Source organism: Aotus nancymaae, unplaced genomic scaffold (assembly GCF_030222135.1).
Source record: "Aotus nancymaae isolate 86718 unplaced genomic scaffold, 86718_ANA_hifiasm-v0.15.2.pri h1tg000031l, whole genome shotgun sequence".
In the NCBI taxonomy this organism is placed as follows: domain Eukaryota; kingdom Metazoa; phylum Chordata; class Mammalia; order Primates; family Aotidae; genus Aotus; species Aotus nancymaae.
In genome coordinates, this window is record NW_026988444.1 from 5214647 (window position 1) to 5237245 (window position 22599).

At 54.5% G+C, this 22599-nt stretch overlaps 3 protein-coding genes across 4 annotated transcripts in view; all 3 read right to left on the reverse strand.

The window, feature by feature from the left end:
- LOC105725840 (olfactory receptor 6B2) overlaps positions 1-12532 on the reverse strand; it is a 66164-nt gene extending 53632 nt beyond the window's left edge. Inside the window, exon 1 of the mRNA XM_064383404.1 lies at positions 12186-12532. The gene's annotated coding sequence lies outside the window, so the exon portion shown is untranslated. The remainder of the gene's footprint in view (positions 1-12185) is intronic.
- Positions 12533-12625: 93 nt separating this feature from the next.
- On the reverse strand, positions 12626-17865 carry COPS9 (COP9 signalosome subunit 9). The gene is made up of 3 exons (XM_064383405.1): positions 17782-17865; positions 15548-15620; positions 12626-12878 (listed from the first exon to the last, which is right to left on the reverse strand). Exons 1-3 carry the CDS (start codon positions 17842-17844, stop codon positions 12841-12843), a joined length of 174 nt encoding a protein of 57 aa, XP_064239475.1. The 5' UTR covers positions 17845-17865; the 3' UTR covers positions 12626-12840.
- A 2706-nt stretch (positions 17866-20571) lies between these two features.
- Positions 20572-22363, reverse strand: OTOS (otospiralin). Of its 2 annotated transcripts, none has more exons than XM_012465032.2 (4): positions 22138-22363; positions 21805-21966; positions 21604-21630; positions 20572-20895 (listed from the first exon to the last, which is right to left on the reverse strand). In XM_012465032.2, the coding sequence occupies exons 2-4, from the start codon at positions 21860-21862 to the stop codon at positions 20711-20713; spliced, it is 270 nt and encodes an 89-aa protein (XP_012320455.1). In that variant the 5' UTR covers positions 21863-21966; positions 22138-22363; the 3' UTR covers positions 20572-20710. The 2 variants fall into 2 exon arrangements, with proteins under 2 accessions (XP_012320455.1, XP_012320454.1); XM_012465031.2 differs by having other exon boundaries at positions 20578-20895; positions 21805-21897; positions 22138-22203.
- Between the last annotated feature and the right edge of the window lie 236 nt (positions 22364-22599).

Consider the following 22599-nt stretch of genomic DNA (forward strand, 5'->3'; position numbering starts at 1 on the left):
CTATTCCATTGTCGTTTATCCCTTTCCACGGCCGTGTAGTATTCCATTGTCGTTTATCCCTTTCCACGGCCGTGTAGTATTCCATTGTCCTTTATCCCTTTCCACGGCCGTGTAGTATTCCATTGTCGTTTATCCCTTTCCACGGCCGTGTAGTATTCCATTGCCGTTTATCCCTTTCCACGGCCGTGTAGTATTCCATTGCCGTTTATCCCTTTCCACGGCCGTGTACTATTCCATTGCCGTTTATCCCTTTCCACGGCCGTGTAGTATTCCATTGTCGTTTATCCCTTTCCACGGCCGTGTACTATTCCATTGTCGTTTATCCCTTTCCACGGCCGTGTACTATTCCATTGTCGTTTATGCCTTTCCACGGCCGTGTACTATTCCATTGCCGTTTATCCCTTTCCACGGCCGTGTAGTATTCCATTGTCGTTTATCCCTTTCCACGGCCGTGTAGTATTCCATTGTCGTTTATCCCTTTCCACGGCCGTGTACTATTCCATTGTCGTTTATCCCTTTCCACGGCCGTGTACTATTCCATTGTCGTTTATCCCTTTCCACGGCCGTGTACTATTCCATTGTCGTTTATCCCTTTCCACGGCCGTGTAGTATTCCATTGTCGTTTATCCCTTTCCACGGCCGTGTACTATTCCATTGCCGTTTATCCCTTTCCACGGCCGTGTACTATTCCATTGCCGTTTATCCCTTTCCACGGCCGTGTAGTATTCCATTGTCGTTTATCCCTTTCCACGGCCGTGTACTATTCCATTGTCGTTTATCCCTTTCCACGGCCGTGTAGTATTCCATTGTCGTTTATCCCTTTCCACGGCCGTGTAGTATTCCATTGTCGTTTATCCCTTTCCACGGCCGTGTACTATTCCATTGCCGTTTATCCCTTTCCACGGCCGTGTAGTATTCCATTGTCGTTTATCCCTTTCCACGGCCGTGTACTATTCCATTGCCGTTTATCCCTTTCCACGGCCGTGTAGTATTCCATTGTCGTTTATCCCTTTCCACGGCCGTGTAGTATTCCATTGTCGTTTATCCCTTTCCACGGCCGTGTAGTATTCCATTGTCGTTTATCCCTTTCCACGGCCGTGTACTATTCCATTGCCGTTTATCCCTTTCCACGGCCGTGTAGTATTCCATTGTCGTTTATCCCTTTCCACGGCCGTGTACTATTCCATTGCCGTTTATCCCTTTCCACGGCCGTGTAGTATTCCATTGTCGTTTATCCCTTTCCACGGCCGTGTACTATTCCATTGCCGTTTATCCCTTTCCACGGCCGTGTAGTATTCCATTGTCGTTTATCCCTTTCCACCGCCGTGTACTATTCCATTGCCGTTTATCCCTTTCCACGGCCGTGTAGTATTCCATTGTCGTTTATCCCTTTCCACGGCCGTGTACTATTCCATTGTCGTTTATCCCTTTCCACGGCCGTGTAGTATTCCATTGTCGTTTATCCCTTTCCACGGCCGTGTACTATTCCATTGCCGTTTATCCCTTTCCACGGCCGTGTACTATTCCATTGTCGTTTATCCCTTTCCACGGCCGTGTAGTATTCCATTGTCGTTTATCCCTTTCCACGGCCGTGTACTATTCCATTGTCGTTTATCCCTTTCCACGGCCGTGTAGTATTCCATTGTCGTTTATTCCTTTCCACGGCCGTGTAGTATTCCATTGTCGTTTATCCCTTTCCACGGCCGTGTACTATTCCATTGTCGTTTATCCCTTTCCACGGCCGTGTAGTATTCCATTGTCGTTTATCCCTTTCCACGGCCGTGTAGTATTCCATTGTCGTTTATCCCTTTCCACGGCCGTGTACTATTCCATTGTCGTTTATCCCTTTCCACGGCCGTGTAGTATTCCATTGTCGTTTATCCCTTTCCACGGCCGTGTACTATTCCATTGTCGTTTATCCCTTTCCACGGCCGTGTAGTATTCCATTGTCGTTTATCCCTTTCCACGGCCGTGTACTATTCCATTGTCGTTTATCCCTTTCCACGGCCGTGTACTATTCCATTGTCGTTTATCCCTTTCCACGGCCGTGTACTATTCCATTGTCGTTTATCCCTTTCCACGGCCGTGTACTATTCCATTGTCGTTTATCCCTTTCCACGGCCGTGTACTATTCCATTGTCGTTTATCCCTTTCCACGGCCGTGTAGTATTCCATTGTCGTTTATCCCTTTCCACGGCCGTGTACTATTCCATTGCCGTTTATCCCTTTCCACGGCCGTGTACTATTCCATTGTCGTTTATCCCTTTCCACGGCCGTGTAGTATTCCATTGTCGTTTATTCCTTTCCACGGCCGTGTAGTATTCCATTGTCGTTTATCCCTTTCCACGGCCGTGTACTATTCCATTGTCGTTTATCCCTTTCCACGGCCGTGTAGTATTCCATTGTCGTTTATCCCTTTCCACGGCCGTGTAGTATTCCATTGTCGTTTATCCTTTTCCACGGCCGTGTAGTATTCCATTGTCGTTTATCCTTTCCACGGCTGTGTAGTATTCCATTGTCATTTATTCCTTTTCCACGGCTGTGTAGTATTCCATTGCATAAATATACTCCAGGTTTTGTATTCCTTGTGTTGCTGATGGGCACTTGAGCTGTTCTGATTTTTGGAAGAACTGTTATAAACAATCTTTTCCATGTATTTTGAGGGTCATATGCAATTATTTATATTGCAGATATGTAAAGAAACCTGTGAAATAGGTGTGTGACTGAGACATATGTTTAGCTCTAGTAGATAATTTCAAATACGAAGACTTCATCATTTTTGCATAGAAAATCTCTAAAAATCTAAAAAAAACTCCTAGAAAAATAAGTCATTTAACAGAATCTCAGGATAGAAAAACACCATGCAAAATCAATAATATTTCTATTTCCTAGCAATAAACAATTGCAATTTGAATTTTTTAAAAGTACTAGTTACGATGGAATCAAAGAAATGAAATGCCTCAGAATAAACTTAGCAAAGGATGTTTAGCTTATAAACAATTATAAAACAACAATGAAAAAACCTAAAGGTCTACATAAACGGAGAGAGAAACTGTGTTCACGAACTGGAATATTCCACATTATTAAGATAGCAATTATTTCCAATTTGATCTACAGATGCAGTGCAATTCCAATCAAAGACCTACCAGGCATTTTTTTGTGGATATTGATGAGCTAATTATAAAATGTACATGAAAGAAAAAGGAACAAGAAAAGTGCTATTAATTATCTATTGCTAGTTAACAAATTATCTCCAAAACTTACAGGTTGAAAATAATAAAATATCTATTGTCTTAAAGTTTCTGTGTCAAGAGCATATGAAGAACTTAGCAGCTTTGCTCTGACTCAAGGTCTTTCTTGACTGGAGTGTCAGCACAGACTGGGGTCATCTCAAGTTCCAGTTGTGGGAGAATCCACTTCCAAAGTCACTCACTGGCCATGGTCAGGCCTCAGAAAATCTACTTCCAAGGTCACTTATGCAGCATATAAGGACCGACCAATGACATTGCATCAGTAGCTAACCTTTTCATTGCTGTGTGCTATTCCATTGGATAGAGATACTACACTTTTTTAATCCATTCTATCTGCTGATGGACATTTGATCACCAGCTTTTCTCAGCTATGAACATTGTGCATAAGATTTTTTTGTGACATGTTTTTATTTCTCTTAAATAAATGCCTAGAAGTGAAATTGTTAGGTCGTGCTGGAAGTGTATGTTTGGCTTAGTAAGAACCTGGTAACTGTTTTTCCAAAGTAGCTGTCCAACACGCACCTCCACCAGCAGCGTGTCAGTTACAACAGCTTCAGGTACTGCTCCACAGCTGGGATTGGCCAGCTTTTTAAATTTTAGCCTAGTGGGTGTGTAATAGTAGGCATCACATTGCAGTGTCCCTTGTGATGAGTTTCTGGTGTGGAGTATCTTGTTGTGTGTTAATGGGACACCTGTACATCTTCTTGGGTACAGTGTCTATTCAATGAGCAATCTGAAGGGGAGATGTTTGTCTTCTTAGTTTTGAGAGTTCTTTACATAGTCAGATGTATATTAAAAATACATTCTCCCTGACTGTGGCTGGCCTTTCCATTTTATCTAGTGTTTTTTGAGAGAAGTTTTTAATTTTGATGGGATCTAATTTGTTTTCCTCCCTTTCTTTTAGACGTTCATGTTGTTGGTTCTTGAAGCCTTTGCTTTCTGCAAGGCTCTGACGATTTTCTATTTTTTTTTTTTTTTAGAAGCTCTGTAGCTCTACATCTGTGATCCATTTCAAATTAACATGTACGTACAGTGTAAGGTCAGCACCGGGGATCACTTTATATTTCCACATGGATATCTGGTTCTTCCAATACCATTTATTGAAGGCTCTCCCTATTGAATTTCCTGAGCCCCTTTGTCAAAATTCATCTGACCGGGTACATACGGGTTTATTTCTGGACTTTATATTCCGTTTTGGTGTCCAGTTTGCAGCTATTATGAATAAGGCCGCTGGGCATTATTGGACAAATCTTTGTGTGGGGTGTGTGTGTGCGTGTGTGTACATATGCCTCCATTTTTCTTAGGCAGATATCTAAGAGTGGGAACTGGGGAGGGGTGTTCCAAAGGATAGATACAGGTTTAACTTAAGAAACTGCTGAACTTCTCCCCAGTGCGGTCACATCATTCACACCCCCACCCGCAGCCCACGCTCCAGGAGTGGCTCTCTATCCCTGACGACACTGCGCTGTATTTTTCATTTTAGACTTCAGCTGTGGACAGAAATGTGAAATGACATCTCACTGTGGTTTCGATTTGCATTTCTCTGACGCGTGAGGATGCTGCCATCCTTTTAAGGTGCTTATTAGTCATTTGCATACATTTATTTGTAAATGAGTTATCAATAAAACACATTTTGCCCATTTTTCATTAGTCTGTGCATGTTTTTATTGTTGGTTTGTGGGAATTCTTGTTACAGGCAACGTGTTCTTGACCGACCGAGTCCTCTGTCAGATTCTTGTACCGCGCGGATTCCACCGTCTGCTCCTTCACGCCTGTATTTTTTGCAGAGTAGGCACTTTGAACAACCCAGGCAAAGAAGTGCGAGACCTTGCTCCAGGTCACACCTCAAGGGAGGTGGTCCTGGGAGCTGAGTCTGCGCGTCCTGCGGAGTGGAGCCCGCACTGCACGGCCGTTCCTCACGCGGCCAGGACAGGCTGCACAGGTCACCCTGTTGCAGGGAGCTTGGGTTTGTTTATCTGCAAAGTGAGCGCACCACATCCGTCTTGGGAATTTCTGAGGGTGGAATGTTAGAATCTGAATGCTGGGCTCAATGCTGGCTTTCAGTGAATGGCATCTTTTGAGATTGTTATGATCAACAGCAAGATACTAAATAAATAAAAAACATAACTAACTGTTCCAAATGTTATTTTCATGGCAGGGCTGGTGGTTTTCCTGCCTCAGCAAGACTGCTAGCAGGCGCTTTCAACATTTCCCTAGCTGTACTGGGCACAGCTGGGGACACGGAGGTGAGTCTGCCAAGTGACAGGATAAATGGAGTCTCAGCAAAATAAATTTCAAAGTTAAAATAGCCAAAGGGGAAAAAAATAAAAAATAAAACAAAACCACCACCACCCACCCCAGGACCGCTGGCTGGAACAAATCATCTGGGCCTTCTGCCCTGCGGGAAGCCTCCATCTGCAGATCCACGAGAGGCTTCCAAACTGTCAATTCATTTCTATATTGCCATGATGTACACACTTCTCAGCTAAGCAGAAAGCACTGATGTCTGGGGCAGATTCCAGCTGAGGACACCGGCCTGTGTCCAGGACAGCAAGTGCACTCTACCCCTATCCACGGGCCTCACAGGGGCCCAGACACCAGCCAGGCTTTGTCCAGCTCAGAGGACTGAGCCCTGAAGTCAGCCCCCCTTTCCAGGCCCGTGCTGATGAACAGCCCTGGACTTTGAAGGCCAGGCTTTCCTTCTCTGCTTCAGCTGCAAACAGGGGGCCTAAGGAAATGGAGAGAGACCCCTGATGGGGACAGCCCCCAGGGCTGGGGAGAAAAGCCCTGTGAGTTCCGTCCTCCACCCAGCCCGTCACTGGCGCTCAGGCCCCTTGCCCACCCTGGGCGGCCCTCCCTCTCCCAACACCCTCCATCCACACTCCCCCAGGGCCCTGCAGAGTGGGGTCCGGGGCCAGCACCCACCCATGGACACCCGCCCTGCCTTCGCACTTCACGGTGGGTTCTCACAGGGGCCTGAGTTTTCGTCCTTCCCCACAGGGCTGTAAGCACACCCTTTCATGAGACTTTCAGGCACACGTGCATGCATGTGCGGTCATATGCACGGGGCGTGCGCACAGCCTGGAGGCCCGGGTGAGCTGCACAGTGCAAGTGTGGCGTTTGATATAGATTGACGCACGTGTCACATTTACACTCATCTAAAAACTGTCTACCTAGGCACACACAAACATCGATTTTATGTGCATGTAAACAGGCATGAATATGTAAGATGACACATACCTCTCTGCATCCCACATTCCCATCCACATGTCTGTGGAATCCCCTCCACACCAGCGGCTGAGGCTCCAGCCCCCTCTGCCCAGTGGGTGCAGGACCCCACAGAAGGGACACTCTGTCCAGCGGGCGTGGGACCTCATGGTTGGGATGCTCTGCCCGGTGGGTGCAGGACCCCACAGGAGGGACACTCTGTCCAGCAGGTGTGGGACCCCATGGCCGGGATGCTCTGCCCGGTGGGTGCAGGACCCCATGGTCGGGACGCTCTGCCCGGTGGGTGCGGGACCTCATGGTCGGGATGCTCTGCCCGGTGGGTGCGGGACCCCACAGGAGGGACACTCTGCCCAGCAGGCGTGGGACCCCATGGTCGGGATGCTCTGCCTGTTGGGTGCAGGACCCCATGGTCGGGACGCACCGTAATTTCCTCTTTCATGAATGAGCATTCATTCTGTTTCCCTGTTTTTTGTTGTGGAAAACATGCTGCAAACCCCACTTCCCTGTGTGTCTTCAGTTTCATCACCATTACCATATTGCTCTCAAGAAGCTGGTGGCGGAACACACAGGCTGGGGGAGAATGTTTGTCAGGTCCGCTGGGTCTGTAGTGGTGTGTAAAGCGGCTTTTTTCCTCACTGTATTTCTGTCCGGACGGCGTGCCCGTGGTCGTGGTGGGGCTCTGGGGTCTCCTACCCGGTTGAATTGCTATTCCTCCCTCTAGATCCGTCAATGTTTGCCTCACACAGTCCTGCACCACATGATGCCATTTTGAGCAGACAGATGGCAGAAGCAACCATGGCCTCCTAAGACTATAACCCCACACCTCCAGCACGCCTTTCTATGCTCAGACATGTTTAGATGCTGCTGACGGAAGAAAAGTCAAGCTTTAAGGCATTTGAACCAGTTTTATTCAGAAGTCTTTCTGGGGACTCTAGACCGAGGCCTCCAGCCTGGCAGCGGCCCCTATGAGAGGTCCTGTCAGCCCACTGTGGAGATGCAGGTGGCGGGGTTCAGGACACACACAGTCGCATCGAACTTGCTCAAAAGTTACCTGAGAGCAGAATCCCATCGAGATTCGTGCTCACGAGGACATCAGGTTGCAGATTACACAGGCACGATCACTAAGTCGCAGGCGGCATGCAGGAAAGACCAGGAAGGCAGTGACCGGGGTGGCAGACGTGGGGGTGACGTGTGCTCTGTCCTGCGTTGCCTTCGAAGCATCTCTGGAGCGCTGCATGCAGGGGCTTTGTGAAATGACGCTGGGAAGCGGACATGAGCCAACGGGCTCCTCAGTTTTGCTCCTTTGTCTCCCTACACACAAACGGCACCGTGCTCCAGCCGTCTGCAGGATTCGGCCGTCACGGGCTGCGCAGGTGTGCGGCTTGGGAGCAGCAGGCGCCGCCATCCGGCCTGGGCGTGTGGCAGGCTGAACCGTCTAGGTTCGCGTCAGTGCACTCCGTGACGCTGGAACAAGGACATTCACCTAACGATGCGTTTCTCAGGACGGACCACCGTCGGTAAGCGACACGACTCTAGGTGGGTGCTCTGACGTTGGGTGCATCTAGATAGGGGCACACACATTTATACTCATCTCTGCACGTGCACAAGCACAATGGCTACTTTATATGTATGTAAATGACGTCAGAGACACATCCCTCTGCGCCCTTCCTTCCTTCCATCGATACATGGCTGTGTCTTCTTCCCTTCTTCTCCGCCAGCCACGGCGGTGTTTCATCACGCTGAAAACATCTACCCCACAGTGATAATATGATACCCTGCTGTCTTAGTTGACATTTCGCTGCCTCTCGTGATTGTGAGCACCTTACAGAACGTCCGAGACACCTGGACTGGTCTCCTGCGAACTGAGATTTCTGCTGTCCCGTGCCCACTTTTCCCTAACTCGTTGCTTTGTTCGTGCCACTTAGCGAAAGTTCTGGGCATCTGGTAAACGGGAGCACTTCCGCCCTCTCCCCACGGCCGGTGCCTCAAACTGTCCAAAGCCGTCACTGTCTCCCGTTCAGCTTACTATCTCCAGGGAGAGAGAAGGAAGCTCCTGACACTAGGACGAGGCCCTGTACCTGTTTGCCTCTGGAATTCCGAGTGACCTAGGCAAGTCACTCTGTCCAATGAGAAGACAAGTATTTCCACAAGGTATAGGAACTTAGGACAGAGAGGGGAAGGCCACGTACAGGGACACAGGGCTCCTGAGACCCACAGCCTTGCTAATAACAGCGAATACTCATGCGCAGAGTGCCACCAGAGCATTTCCCACGGGAGCTCACTAACCCCACCACTCCCACCCCTACCAGGAAGCCCCACAGGGTGTCATTGTGACCCCACTTTACAAGCTCAGGCACAGGGAAATTCCAGACCACCCAGGGGCAGCCGGGCTTAGGTGGAGCCGCAGGGCCCCTGGTAACCAGTCTGTCTCTCCCTCCCTCTCTCTCACATCTTTCCTGATTAGGTGGCACATCCCAGATGTGTCCAGGCTCCTGCCTTTGGGTGGCGTGGCACTGCCCACATCAGGCCATGTTTGCTCACCCTCTGATTCTGAGGTGCTACTGTCCGGAAATTTGTGTCCCCCCCAAAATTCATATTGAACCCTCGGCCCCCACCCCCAGGTGATGGTGTTAGGAGGTGGGACCTTTGGACGGCGATTAGGTTGTGAGGGTGGAGCCCTCACAAGTGTCATCAGAGTCCCTGTAGGAGAGCTCTGAGAGCTCCCATGCCTCCGCCAGAGCGAGGCACCATCTATGAGTCACATGGGCTCAGCACCCGCAGGGTGGCTTTCTCTCCTCTCCAGAGGAGCCGAGGGTTTGGTCATTTTCAAAGTCCCTCTTGTTGCTCGTTTACACATAACAAACACCTGAGCGCCTTGACCAAGGTCCAGCATCAGAGGTGGCTGACGCCAGGGCACTCACACACCCTCAAAAATCACGCAGGAACCATTAAAAGCCATTCAATACATACTTGCGAGTAATATTTGGGGACCAATTGGAGGCAACGATTATTCACACAAAACCTGCGCTGTGTGGCCAAGACTATGGGACCCAGCCGTGCTGGGAGCCCGGGTGCGGCTCTGGGGCTGGCAGCGGGCACAGCGCACAGTGGCGGAAGGTGGGACAGACGCCTTCAAGCCTTTCCCTCGCAACACAGTCCCCTCCACCCCCGGAAGGCGTGTTACTGGAGGTGTAGTACGGAAAGTGCTGGAACCACGGTGGAGAAAGAAACTGCTGTGGAGCAAGGTTTCCTGAGCCCAAGAAGCCAGTGGGCAGGAGAAACAGGAAGTGCTGGAGTCCAGGGACCTTTGAGCCTGGGGCCAGCTGTCCTCCTGTGAGCCTTCCGACAAATTCCTCTCTCGCACGGATTTTAACGCACAGCGCTTCCGCCTTCTCTCATGGAAGGGTCTTCATCAAGACCCCAGAAGGCTCCCTCGCCCTCGGCGGAATCTGCCCCGTTCCGGCAGAGCTGTGCCGCCTTGCTGAGGTCTAACACCTGGCCGGCACTGAGCCTGCGGTTCCCACGCAGCTTTCTAAATGCGGCACGGATCGGTATAGAGGTCTCTGATTAAGGCAATCAGGTATAGAAACCGAGAAAAGACGTGTGCGTCAGTGTAGGTGAACACATATCACCGACAATGGCTGGCATTTTGCCGCGGGAGTGGGCATGGCTGGGCCAGTCAGCTGCTGTTCCCACCACCCGGGCAATCACCCTTCCTCACAGCCTCATGGTGACAGCTGAGTCACAGGGAGATGAGGAAGCAAAGCAGGTGGCAATGCTTGTGACCTCATGGCACTGAGGAAGCTGCAAGGATTCTGTGAAGGCAAAGGGAGGCTCCCTAGGGCCCACACGGGTCTAAATGTGTGCAGAAGACACTGGCATGCACACACACGTGCAGACTGCTATTCACAAAGCGGCTTGGACCAGGCGAGCCCACTGAGGGGCTCTGTGGCTGGAAGCCTCGGTCTAGAAGGGTGTGCCAGTCCCCACTGTGCCTGAGCTCCTGTGCGGCAGCTGTCTTCACCTGGGAGTGTTCCTTCCCGCTGAAGACCAGAGACTGATGTCCCCATTCACCAATAAGGAAACAGGCCAAAGAAACAGTTTCGGTTTTGTTTAGAGACAGGGTCTCTTTGGCCCAGGCTGGAGTGCAGTGGTGCAATTATAGCTATGCAATCTTTAACTCCTGGGCTGAAATGAGCCTCGTGCCTCAGCCTCCCACATAGCTAGGACTATAGGCATGTGCCACCATGCTCAGCTAATTTTTCTATTTTTTCATTTTTTTTTGTATAGACGGGGGTCTTGTTCTGTTGCCCAGGCTGGTCTTAAACTGCTGGTCTCAAGTGATCCTCCTGCCTCACCCTCCCAAAGAGGTGGGATTACAGGAGTGAGCCACTGTGCCCAGCTCCCCAAGGAAAGGAACTGATTCAGCCGGACCCTACAGAATGCAACAGCTCGCCGGCAGGGCTGTTTGCTACTGGCCAGTCTGAGCGGTACCCACAGCCCTGAGCACTGGGTATTGCAAGCCCTGTGGGACTGCAATAAACCCCAGCCGAGAGGGACTGCAGGGAACCACCCAACCACCGCAGAATTCACCCAAACACCTAACTGTGCCCCAGAATCCTTGATGCCTGCTTTGATGAATCCACTTAGGAACCTAGAAAGGACTCTCAGGAATGAACAGCACGGAGGAGCCCCGCCCTCTCAAAGTGCAGACGGCATGCGGCTGGCTGCTGGAAACCCTGCTACTCGCCTGCAGATACGCCACGAGCACCTCAGAAACAAAGCGGCAGCCCCAGCGTGCAGCCCAGCCTAGAGCCTGACAGACGGTCTTCTGTCGCCGCAGCGCCTCTCCTGCCTCCCACGGACCCTGGGCTTAGGCTGTCCTCACTGCAGCGTGGGAACCATGGAGGACTGCTGGCTTGTCCCAGGCAGGCCCCAGCTGCTGAGCCCCAACAAAGGACAGGAGATCCATCGGGATGACAGGCTGAAAATCCACTCACCACTCATGAGAAGACAAGGCGGAGCTGACATCGGTTCTGCTTAAAACCTCACCTGGCCTCTAGTAAAAATGTCTCCTCTGTAAACATGCCAACGAGGTGCCACCCACCTTTCAGCGGGTTCTCAGCGGTGGGGGCAGCAGGTCCCTCATCTACTGAGGGGCTTTAACTCTGAAAATGGGAACAGCTGAAGTCCTGGGCCTGGGCATCTCCTGGTCTGAGAAACACTCTTCCCTTGGAGATGGACATGAAATAGGAACTTCGCTGTTTTACAGCCATTATCAATTACTGAGCTGGGCCCACAGGAAACAAACCCCCTTCCCACGTGGGTCCCACATTCTCCACTGAAATGGACCAGGGTGCATTTCTCTCGGAGAAGGCGCCTCCTGCAAACTCACCGCCTGTCGTCCTAGCTCTTACGCCTTGGGTCTGCGGGGAGCTGCCCTGACATGGAGGCCGGAGGACAGCACGAGGCCCGCTTCACTGACAGACACACACGGTGCAAACCTGCCCAGGCAGCAGAGGGGCGGCCCCGGGGCAAGGTCCCCCAAGTGCTGCCAGCAGGCCCAGCTGTGCGCGGCCTCCTGCTCCAGCACATACAGCAGCGTAACACACGCTGTTTGCTACCAGACACGCGTGGTTCTCTCAGCATGCTGACACAGGCACACACAAACACACACACGGAGATGTTAGGGACTGCACCGCTCACCCAAAACTGCGGGAATGAGATCACTCTGCATGTGATGTCGCTGAGGGAATGAGATCACTCTGCATGTGATGTCGCTGAGGGAATGAGATCACTCTGCATGTGATGTCGCTGAGGGAATGAGATCACTCTGCATGTGATGTCGCTGCGGGAATGAGATCACTCTGCATGTGATGTCGCTGCGGGAATGAGATCACTCTGCATGTGATGTCGCTGAGGGAATGAGATCACTCTGCATGTGATGTCGCTGCGGGAATGAGATCACTCTGCATGTGATGTCGCTGCGGGAATGAGATCACTCTGCATGTGATGTCGCTGAGGGAATGAGATCACTCTGCATGTGATGTCGCTGAGGGAATGAGATCACTCTGCATGTGATGTCGCTGCGGGAATGAGATCACTCTGCATGTGATGTCGCTGAGGGAATGAGATCACTCTGCATGTGATGTTGCCTTCTTTTAATTGAAGTGAGGGCAAAACCTGGTCACGTCAGAGACGAACAGCCTCATCCAGGTGGCTGAGTCCATTATTGTCTTTCTTGGTTAACCAGGTCCTCATTTCAAGGGACTTCCACGTTCTTTAAAACCACCTGAAGCGGTCCCGTGCAGGCTCATGCCGAGGCTCTGCACCAAGGGCCTGGCCTGCAGCAGACGGCATCTCACTGGATGTCATCATCATCAAAGAGATCTTCAAAATCTAGGGAAATAAGCAGAACCACGTATTTACACACACAAGGGTAAGCAGTGACAAGATCACTTCAAAATCAATTCTATGGGAGTTCAAAATGTAGAGTCCACAGTCAATCATCTATGAAATAAAAGACTTTTCCCGTAACAGACGCGGTTTTATCCAACCGGGGACGGTGGATGTAGTCTGAGGGTAGAGTGTGAGCGGACAATCCTAAGAAAACGCATGCAGGGCTGTTCTGGGTCTCACGGACGTCACCTCACAGCCACAGCTCAGCACTCAGGACATGCCAAGGTGCCGCCCTTGCTGCCGGGCTGTGGGGAGACCAAGCCGGGAGGCACGTGCCGGGGCCCTGGGAGCGGAGGGAAACCGGCTGCCGCTGCTGTGAGAATGAGAAAGCCAGGCTGGGGTGCAGAAAGGTGGAGCCTCAAGTAAGGCAGTGGGAAGGACACTCAAGCCCGAGAAACACCGCGAAGGCCCGTTCCCGCTGGAAGAAACGCAGCAAACACTGCCCTGGGTGATGGAAATCAGCACCCCCCACCCCCAGGAAAGATTCTGTCCTTCTGTCTAGTTTGCTGTGTTTTCCAAATTTCCTTCTACAGGCAATGATTACTTTCACAATGGGAGACGATGAAGCTAAAAACCCACCCATATGCACTGTACTGAAAATGTGCAGTATGAATGATGAACTAGAAAGAGGAAGTTCAACTCCTGGATGGTTAGACAGCAAAGAGGCAGGAGCCTGCTGGTACCAGCCTTCCCGGGGAGGGTGGCGTCCCTGCGGCACCTCTGGCCACCGCAGAGGGTCCGGCTCTCCCCAGCCACACTGACGTGCCCCACGTCCTCACTGCCTCCTGACTGCTGTTTGTGGCTCTGCCGCAGTCCCCAGCCCCGGCTGACTCCACCCCTCCCAATTTCTGCTCTGCTGTGCCCTCCGGAGAAACCTCCCTCTGCTGTGCTCCCGGAAACAGGGCAGCCCACACATCACCAGGGCTCTCGTCATGGTCCCGACCCTGCCTGTTGGCTTGTCTGGACCCACCACGATTTCGTAAAACATGGCAAAGGAAGAGAGTGAATCTCGTTCATGGCTAGAATCCCAGTGCCCAGAGGGTAACAGCCCAGCAAAACCCATCTGTCTGACGAGCAAGAAGGACACGGCAGAAGCCCTCTCCAAAGCCCACAGAGGTCTCTCAAAGAAACGGCTCCTTCAACACATGGGGTTGTCACAACCCGACAGGACGGTGAGTGCTTTGTGGACTTAGCAGGTGGGCGGCAGGGGACAAGAGCTCTCCTGCGTTCCCTTCCTGACCAGCCGCGGCGCAAGGAGGCGCGTGCTCACCCTGCTCAGGCTGCCGGGCACTCACCCGACAGAGATGCTTTCGCCAGGATTCAGGGGCTGACTCTGAAGTCACGTGAACTCAAACACTAGAACACAGTGACTGCCTCTAAACCAGTGGACTGGCAGAGGATGAATGGGACTTTGAAGGGGATCATCAAAATGCACGCGGGTTGTGCCAGCATCAGCAACTGCCCAATCGTGCCCAAGCGAAGAAGCTTCAAAGGCGCCTGGTGAGCTCGTGTTTTCACAAAGCAGCTCTGGAGAGCACCCCGTGGCTTTGCACAAATGGTTCCCTCTGATGGCAACACCCGTCTCCCCCCTCGCTCTGGCATAAAGAATGGAAAGAAATGCTATTCAGGTCTCCAGAATCACCTCCAATGTCACCTGCCCCAGTTATGACTCCGGTTGGCAGCAGCCAGAATGCTGCCTCAGGGGCATGGCCAGGCACTCTAGGGGAGCCTGCATCCCAGCTCAGCAGCCTGGCCACCCCCCTCAGACAACGGCTGCCGACAATAAGCCTGACGAGGCAGCAGGGACGCGGGATGGTGGCGGCCTCTGGTAAGATAAGAAACCAGCGCGGCAAGGTTAAGCCTAACTGTTAACTAGTAACAGCAGCTTTTTGTAGAGGCAAGCACCATGGATTACAACAGGATGGAAAATGCCACCTCACCCTCTGCAGTAAGAAACCTATCTTGTTTACTTACTATTTGAACCCTTAGTAAAGGTTAATATAATCCATAGGAATCCCCTCTAGCAGGTCTGAAGATCTTACAGAACGTTTGCTTTTCACTGTTTATTTGGTTCACGCACGTTCTTGGTGACTAACATTAAGGCCCTGAAATCACAAGGGAAATGCATCGTGGGTCCTGATTTCAGACGCACTGGGGAAGGGCAAGAGCTAGAGGGTGGCTGCCCCTCTGCAAAGGCAGCTGAGGGCGCCAGAACCCAGGCAGGCGAACACAGGTGGCCTGAGAGAGGAAAGGAAACCGCTACCCAGAGAGGGCAGACAGACTGGGTTCCTATGGCCGTGTCTAGGGCAAGGGGCCAGACCCGGCTACAGTCTGAGATGTCTGCAGGCACGTGTTACCACGCTCAAACTCAATTACTGGGCTGCAGGCTGGGAACAATTTCATGCTACTTTTCTCCTGAAAAATAGGGCTGCCTGCCAGTGCGCCCAGCCCACGTCCTTCCACAGAGACTGCACTGCCTTCCGAGAGTGGCACGGGGCCTTTACTGTCTTATGATCCAAATTATTCATGTCACCAAGTTGCTTCACTGCCTCCACTTGGAGAAGAAACATTTAGATTAAACCTGGCGTGCCCATCCCAAGCATCCTTACCATTAAAAAAGTCTGCGTGAACAGCCTTTTCATTGGCTGCCAAGTCCATCAGGAGCCCGGTGCTGCCTCCCGCCTGGGGAATGAAAAGGCAAGGTTACATCAGTTGTGTTTTCTGAAAGAGCAAGTGGCCGGTGCATTGCAGTGCCCGCCACCCCCACAGAAAAGGAAGGGTGAGGGGAATCAGGCTCCACTTGGAGTCAACATTTTTGTTCCAGACAAAGGAACGTGTACAAGAGGGAGGGAACGGGAGGGAGGAATTCAAAGGAATTATTTTTATGGTCTCTCAAGGGCTTCTGTTCCTTGATTCCTCCTTGCCTTTAAAAAAGAAATCTACCATTGCCCTAAGCACCACGACTTCTCTGTATCCACAGGAGAAGTTTCTGATCCCCGCTGGACATCACCACAGAGGCCACAAACGTGTGAAACTGAGCCCATCGCCTCGGCTCAGGATCCCTTCCCGCTCTCGTCTGGAAATGAAACCACTTCTGCGAGGAAACTGACCTGCTCTGCCTCTGAGGTCCCGGTGCCGGCTGCCATCATGGACCGTCCACTGCCACAACTCCACAGCAGTGAAAAAACCATATCACAACCCAAACTGGACAATCTGAAGCCCTCAGCATTTTGGATCCTGTTTAGAGTCACCGGGCGACAGAGCAGAGTCCTCTGACGGCAGCACCCTGGACAGCTGGCCCCAGGTCCTGCTGCTGCCCGGACCCGGCATTCACAAGGCCGCTTGGTCCACCCTGCCCTGGTCCCCATGTGGCTGAATGCTCCCGTTCCCTTTCACTGCTGCTCTCAGAAAAGCCAGGAAGCTCAACTTCCTCCCCTGGCATCTCAGCCTCCCTCCCCGCCCCCATCATCACAGGTAGCCATGCGCTTTCTACCACTTAAACACTGGGCTGAGCTTGTCCCTGCCAGCATCTGCCTCACTCGCAGCTCTTCAACTCTCCTGTTCCCCTGCTCCCTCTCCCTCCCCACTGTAAAGCCCTCTGGTGGCTCCACATGGCCTAGGGCTGTGACTTTAAAACAGAACTGAGGCTTGAGTTTACTGGAAGTGCTTGGGGAGCGGATGCACAGAGCCACCCTCTTTGGCGTAGTTCCAGATGGTCTCATGATCTGGCCCCTGCCCACTGCCTCCCCTCTCTCTGGCACTGCACGCTCAACCATGTTAAAGAACACGACATTCCCTTCCCTTGGTGAGCCAGTGGGCGTCCCCCGGCACAGGACTCTGCTCCTGCCGGCCTTCATCCCCGCCTACCTGGCAAACACCAATGTGTCCCACCATTTGGCCAGAGTCGGCTCCTCAGCGACACCTTTGCTGAGCCCCTCAAGCCCTGAGAGCGGTGAGCCTCAGGCTTTCGATGACACTCGGTATTTGCGATCAGCCTCTCTGCCATGCTGCTATCTCCACAGGCACAAGGGCTGCCTCTGACCATCTCTGAACCCCCTAAGTTTTGAGAAAGAGCACATGAGGCCCTGACATGCAGGAGCTGGCCTGCCACTCCAAGCTAGGCTGTGGCGCCCTCCTGCTGACCACAAGCCATCTCACAGAACGCTCACACCAGACAAGTTCACGCTGTGATCACGACAGACCACTGCATAATCCTGTGTAATAAAAAGAACGAGGCCACCGCGCAAAGCACAAAAATGCCAGACGTGCCCTTTTCCGCTCCGACAGGAACGACGGTTAAAAGCGGCTTCTTGACCAAGTACAGTGCCGGAGCCTGCTCAGTCTTCCCTCATTCCGGTTCAGACGAGGAGGCCTAATCGGAGAATTACCGTCGCTTCCAGGCAGCACCCAAGGCACAGCGAAGCCCGCTTTCTTCCCCAAATCCCCTAATACGAGCTCAAATCCCACACGAGGGGAGCCCCACGCGCTATGGAGGCGCCCCGCGGGCCCCCGTGGGGTGCTGCCGCCATCGAAGAGCAGCATGCACAGCTCCTCGGACCACAGGCGCGTTGCCCGGGGCCTTGGGGCACCCAGCGGGCACTCGACCGTCCGGCTGCGCGTCCTGGCCCCGGGCTGGGCACACGCTTCCCGCCCCGGTCGGTCGCCGCCTGTCACCAGGCGCTCGGAGAAGCCGGAACTCGCTCCCCGCGGGGCCGGGAGCCTGGGGGCCGCGCCCATCTCCCGCCCGGCCTCCCTTCCCCAGGACCCGCGCACCAGGGCGCCGCCCTTCCGCTCCCTCTTCCCCGCTCCCCACGCTCGGAGACTCCCGCCCGGCCCGTGACACCTCGTCCAGGTCCACGTAGGGCCCGGCGCCCTCGGGGAACATCTCGTCCACGGCCGGCTTCATCTCGGGCCCGCGGCGCTCTAGGCCCACTTCCGGCCGCGGGGCCGCTTCCGGCGCGCGCCACACGGCAGGTCTAGACGCCGGAGGACCGCGCCTCTGTGGTGCCCGCCCGCGCGCAGCGCTGTCGGCGGCCTCGCGTCCTGGGAGCTCGGGGCCACTAGCGCGTCCGCGGCCACCGGCGTCTGTCTTTGCGCTGGCGAGGGCTGCGTCTGCAACACCTCTGACGGGCGGACGGGCGGCCACGGAGAGAAAAGGCCGCCAGCAGCGGGAGCAGTGCCCGCGGAGCAGGCCGCCGCCACGCGGCCGGAGCCAGAATAAACAGGGCGGCGCAGGCTCCGCTGCAGAGACGGCCGGGGTCACAGGCGTCACCGGGGTCACAGGGGCCACAGGGGTCACGGGGGTCACGGGCGTCACCGGAGTCACAGGGGCCACGGGAGTCACGGGGGTCACAGGGGCCGAGGGCTGCGCCTTTGGACGTGCGTCTGGCGAAGACACCCACCCGGCCAGTGAGCAGATGAGCAGGCGCGATGCAAACCAAGCCCCCTGAGGGGCCGCTGCACGTGCGGGGCGAGAGGCGCTGCAGCCGGGGCGGGCCCCGAACCCCCAGCCCGGGCGCCCACGTGGCCCAGCACTCGCTTCCGGGCGCAGGCCCAGAGGGCTGAAGGCAGAAGCTCCCGGAGGCGTCTGGACCCCACACGTTCACAGCAGCGTGATTTATAATCGATGGGAAAGGGGAGCGGCCCTGCCCACCGGGGGATAAGTGCGTGAGCGAGGGTGGCCCACGCACGCCGGGCACTGTTACTCCGCCTTTGGAAGGAAGGCAGTGCCGGCGCCTGCCGCCACGCACGTGAACGTGGAGGACGCCGTGCCGAGTGAAACGAGCCGACCCTAAGACAAACGCTGCGCGATTGCGCTCGGCAGAGGCCCCTCCAGGAGTCAAGGCCTTAGAGACAGAACGTTAGAAGCGGGTTGTCGGGGTCTAGGGAAGGGGAGGTGCAGAGTTCGTGTTCAGTGGGGACGGAGTCTCAGCTTTGAAAGGTGAAAACGGTCTGCAGAGGGAGGTGGTGATGGCCGCACAGCCCCGCCCATGTGCTTAACGCCCCTTAAATATGGTTAAGATGGAAACAATTGGTGAAGTTTTACCATAATTTTAAAAAAAGACTGTGAATGACAGAAATGGGAGGAAAAGCAGAAGGAAGGGAAGCAGGAGGGAGAACGCTGGAGGAAGGGAGGGACAGAGAGCAGCAGGTACTCCAGCTAGACTTTGTCAAAGATCCTTTGCTCAGCCAGACTCCGGCGGCCTCGGGAACCTCCTCCCAGGCCCATCTGTGCGCGTCATTGTCGGTTCCGTTTTCGCAGAGAGCCCTGCTAAGTGGGTTCAGTCAGAGCCCCCACCCTGGATATGGGATCCGGCTCCTGGTCCCCCAGCACCCCAGGGGGATATCTGATCACCAGGCCTGTCTTCAGCGAGAGCCCTGCGGGTTCGGCGGTCCAGGCCAGCATCCCCCTCCCGCTTTGGGTTCCTCCCCGTTATTTTCCACGACGACCCACTTGCTCCTCAACCGCAAACCCCCTCTGCCTGTGCTGTTCAGAGTTGAGCCCAGTCCCCCTCCCCTACTGCAAGACCCCGTTGCAGTGGTCCCCAACTCATCTCCAGGGTTCAGAATAACTTCTAAATGTTTTCTTTAACAGGTCTGAAAGGAGGTGGGGCTGGGGGTTAGGTTGTAGAGAACGGGAGGGGGGCCAGCACGGAGGATGGTAGTTCCAGGGACAGGATTGTTGAGCTGAGATGTGCGAGGGAGGGTGGCCTGGGAAGGGGCTGCCCGGCCTGAGTGGACAGTTTGGGATGCAGGGAGAAGCAGGAGTGGACATCGGGTGAGGCTCGTGCCGTGCCAGTGTGCGCCGCCCTGAAGGACCCAAGTGAAAGCCAGTCGGATGGAACCGGGACTGGGCAGTGGCCAACAGGAGGACCCAGTAAGTCAAGGTCTTTACTAGCGAAGGGGTGGGGCCGTGGGTCTCCGGGGTCTGCTTGTACTCCCTGCAGGGATGGGGGGCTCACCACCTGTGCAGAGGCCATCCCATTGCTGGTGGCCCATCCCATCCCTGAGACGCCATCCGTGCTGCCTGCGCAGCCTTCTAGTGCCCCAGGGTGCCCAGGTGAAGCCCCGTTCCTCCCAGCATCCTCAAAGCCTTGAGCTGTCCCTGGAAGACAGAGCCTGTCCAGGCCCCGCTGTCCCTGACGATGACGGATACAGATGGAGTCTCTCACTTCTGTTTCCTGCTGCCTCCTGGGCACTCCTCCCAGGGTGTGTTGTGGAGTGCGGCCCTGCAGCGCAGCCACGGCTGTGGGTTCACCTGCTGCCCAGCTTAGTGGCCCGGAGCGAGGGTGCCTGGACTGGAATCTGGCTCCCCTCTAACCAGCTGTGTGACCTTAACAAGTCAGGCAGTGACTGGAGGTCTCTGCCTCAGTTTCCTCACCTGTAATCTGGGGGAACAGCACCCTGCAGGGTCATTGTGGGAAATGGATGAGAGACCCCGAAAACCAGTCCTGAGCCTGCTCAAGATGTAAGATCCCTTGTTGATGCCGGTGTGGACGGAAATAGTGCACACATTTATGAAAGAGTTCTTGAAAGTGCTCCCTAGGAACCAAAGTAAAACCACCTTCGTTTGTGAAGTAAAGTAAATGGGGCCTGAGCGCAGCCGTCCTGGAAAGAAAACCCGCAACGCTGGTTGTGCGTCTTCAGTCTGGAGTTTATTGAGAACAGGCCTCACCCCCCACCGGAGCCAGAGCTTTGCAGGGACTCCATGCCTGCGGAGGCCTGACCTACGGCAGCCTGGCGGGGCGGGCGGGCACCAGGCTGGACACCGTTCAGTCCTCCTGATAGGGAACGTGGAAGCCCAGGGTGCTCCCCAGGGGGAAGTGAGAGAAGAAGGTGCGGGCCATGTCCTCGATCTGGGGGTAGGCCCCGAGGGCCTGGAAGTGCTGCACGTAGTTCCAGAAGTCAGAGGTGGAGAAAGGCCAGTAGGGCATGGCCGGCAGCTCCGCGTAGGGGTCTGAAAGACACGTGACACCTGCCTCGGGGGCTGTCCCCGTGGTCCTACCTGGAGACACCGTCCTTGGAGGCCTCAAGGCAGGTGGATGGTGCCCAGCTGTGCCCACAGTGATATAACATTCCCAGAGTGGGGGCCTGAGCCTGTCCCCTCTCATCAGTGGGGTGGGGACCTAGGTCCTTGGGGACGCCTGGTCTGGGAGATGGAGGAAGAGGAAGAAGGGGAAGGGTGGGGAGGCTTGTCTTGTTTGAGGAGGGGGTTGTGTGGGGAGGGAGTGCGGCACCGTCAGCAACCTGGTGGGATTTCAGAGGGAAGCACAGACATCTGCCTCTGCCTCCCCCGACACAGCCTGTCCTAGAGCTCAGCGAAGGGCAGCCCTGAAGATACTGGACTGACTTAGGGCTCAGGGCTGGGAGGGCCTGGGGGCTGGAGCCCAGGATGAGGGTGGGAATGTCAGGGAGTCAGGGGGCCCCGGCTCCCTTGCCCAGTGTGTTCCCAGGTGGCTGGAGGGCAGGGTTCCCGCTGGAAGACCTCTGTTTGCACAGCTCCAGGCTGGCTCTCCAGGGCTGTGTTTTCCACGCTCAGGCGTCAGCTGAGCCAGGGCTGTTGATGCGCCCGCTTGGGGTAAGAAGCCGCTGCCCTCCCCAGCAGTCTCTCCTCGCGCACGCCAGTTACTTATGCAAATGAAAGGAAAGAAATTGGAGAAGTTACCTCCTTCCTCCTGCACAGGCTTGGTCCCTGCAAAGGAAGAGAAGAGCTGTCACCCAAGAGGACCCCCCAGGTGCCAGCTGGGCCCACCCCACCCCAGCTGCAGGGCTTGGGGGTTTTGCAGCAGTCTGGCAGGAGGGGAGAGACCCGGAGGGCTGTCGGGGTGGGTCCAGGTGGCTGAGTCCCTCCAGAGCGGCCCCTCACCTGCGAGAGGCCCCAGCAGCAGGCAGAGTGCCAGCCCCGGCACCACGCAGGCCCGCATCTTCCCGGTGCTTCCTGTTCTACGACACAGCCCACCTGCAGCAGGATGAACCCAGGAGGGGTGAGACCAACTGGCTTCCTCCACTAGCCCCGGTGCGGGCAGCCCTGGGAAAATGGCATGGATAAAAAAATAATCTTACTGTTTTCCTAGCAATTTCAGTTTCGGTGGTTTCAAACCAGTTTGGAGATGAAATCCCTGCCTCAGTTGGCCTTAATTTCCATGACTTAAGAAATTGCACCCCACCCCCCACCCTGCCTGGCCTCTGCAGAGCTTACGTAGTCTCTGTCCGCTCAGTGGCCGTGCTGTCTGGACGGGCTCTGCTGCCGGCTCAGGGGTCCTCTTTATAGAAGGGCTGGGGATGAGGAAGGACACGTCACCTGCCCGAACAGTCACACTGAGTAGTTCATCCCCAGTGGAGGACTGTGGGCCTCTGCCACCCTGCTGGCAGGCAGATCCGAGCGCCAGCTTCTGGGAATCTGATCCAAAGATCAAATCGGGAGAAAAACATCTTGGCTAGGCCGTTTCTAAAATTGTTAGGACTGAATTCAGCACTGGCACTTGAAACAAAGCCAGCTTCCTCTCCACAAGGAGTATCAGGATGTATCAGGGAGGTTTCCTCGCTCGTGAGAAGGAGCTGAATAATTCCAGCACTGCCCCCACTTAGACCTGCAGGCAGGAAGAGCCCCAGGTCAGGGGGACCCGCCTGCAGGACGTCCATTGAGCAGAGCCTGGGGTCA

Excerpts from the sequence above, each read along its gene's own strand:
- COPS9 (XM_064383405.1), bottom strand. The coding sequence starts at position 17,844 with ATGAAGCCGGCCGTGGACGAGATGTTCCCCGAGGGCGCCGGGCCCTAC. Across the intron at positions 15,621-17,781 it reads CCTACGTGGACCTGGACGAG|GCGGGAGGCAGCACCGGGCT; the intron begins GTGTCACGGGCC and ends TTCATTCCCCAG. Across the intron at positions 12,879-15,547 it reads TCACGCAGACTTTTTTAATG|ATTTTGAAGATCTCTTTGAT; the intron begins GTAAGGATGCTT and ends TTATTTCCCTAG.
- OTOS (XM_012465032.2), bottom strand. The coding sequence starts at position 21,862 with ATGCGGGCCTGCGTGGTGCCGGGGCTGGCACTCTGCCTGCTGCTGGGG. Across the intron at positions 21,631-21,804 it reads GCTGCTGGGGCCTCTCGCAG|GGACCAAGCCTGTGCAGGAG; the intron begins GTGAGGGGCCGC and ends CTTCCTTTGCAG. Across the intron at positions 20,896-21,603 it reads GCCTGTGCAGGAGGAAGGAG|ACCCCTACGCGGAGCTGCCG; the intron begins GTAACTTCTCCA and ends CGTGTCTTTCAG.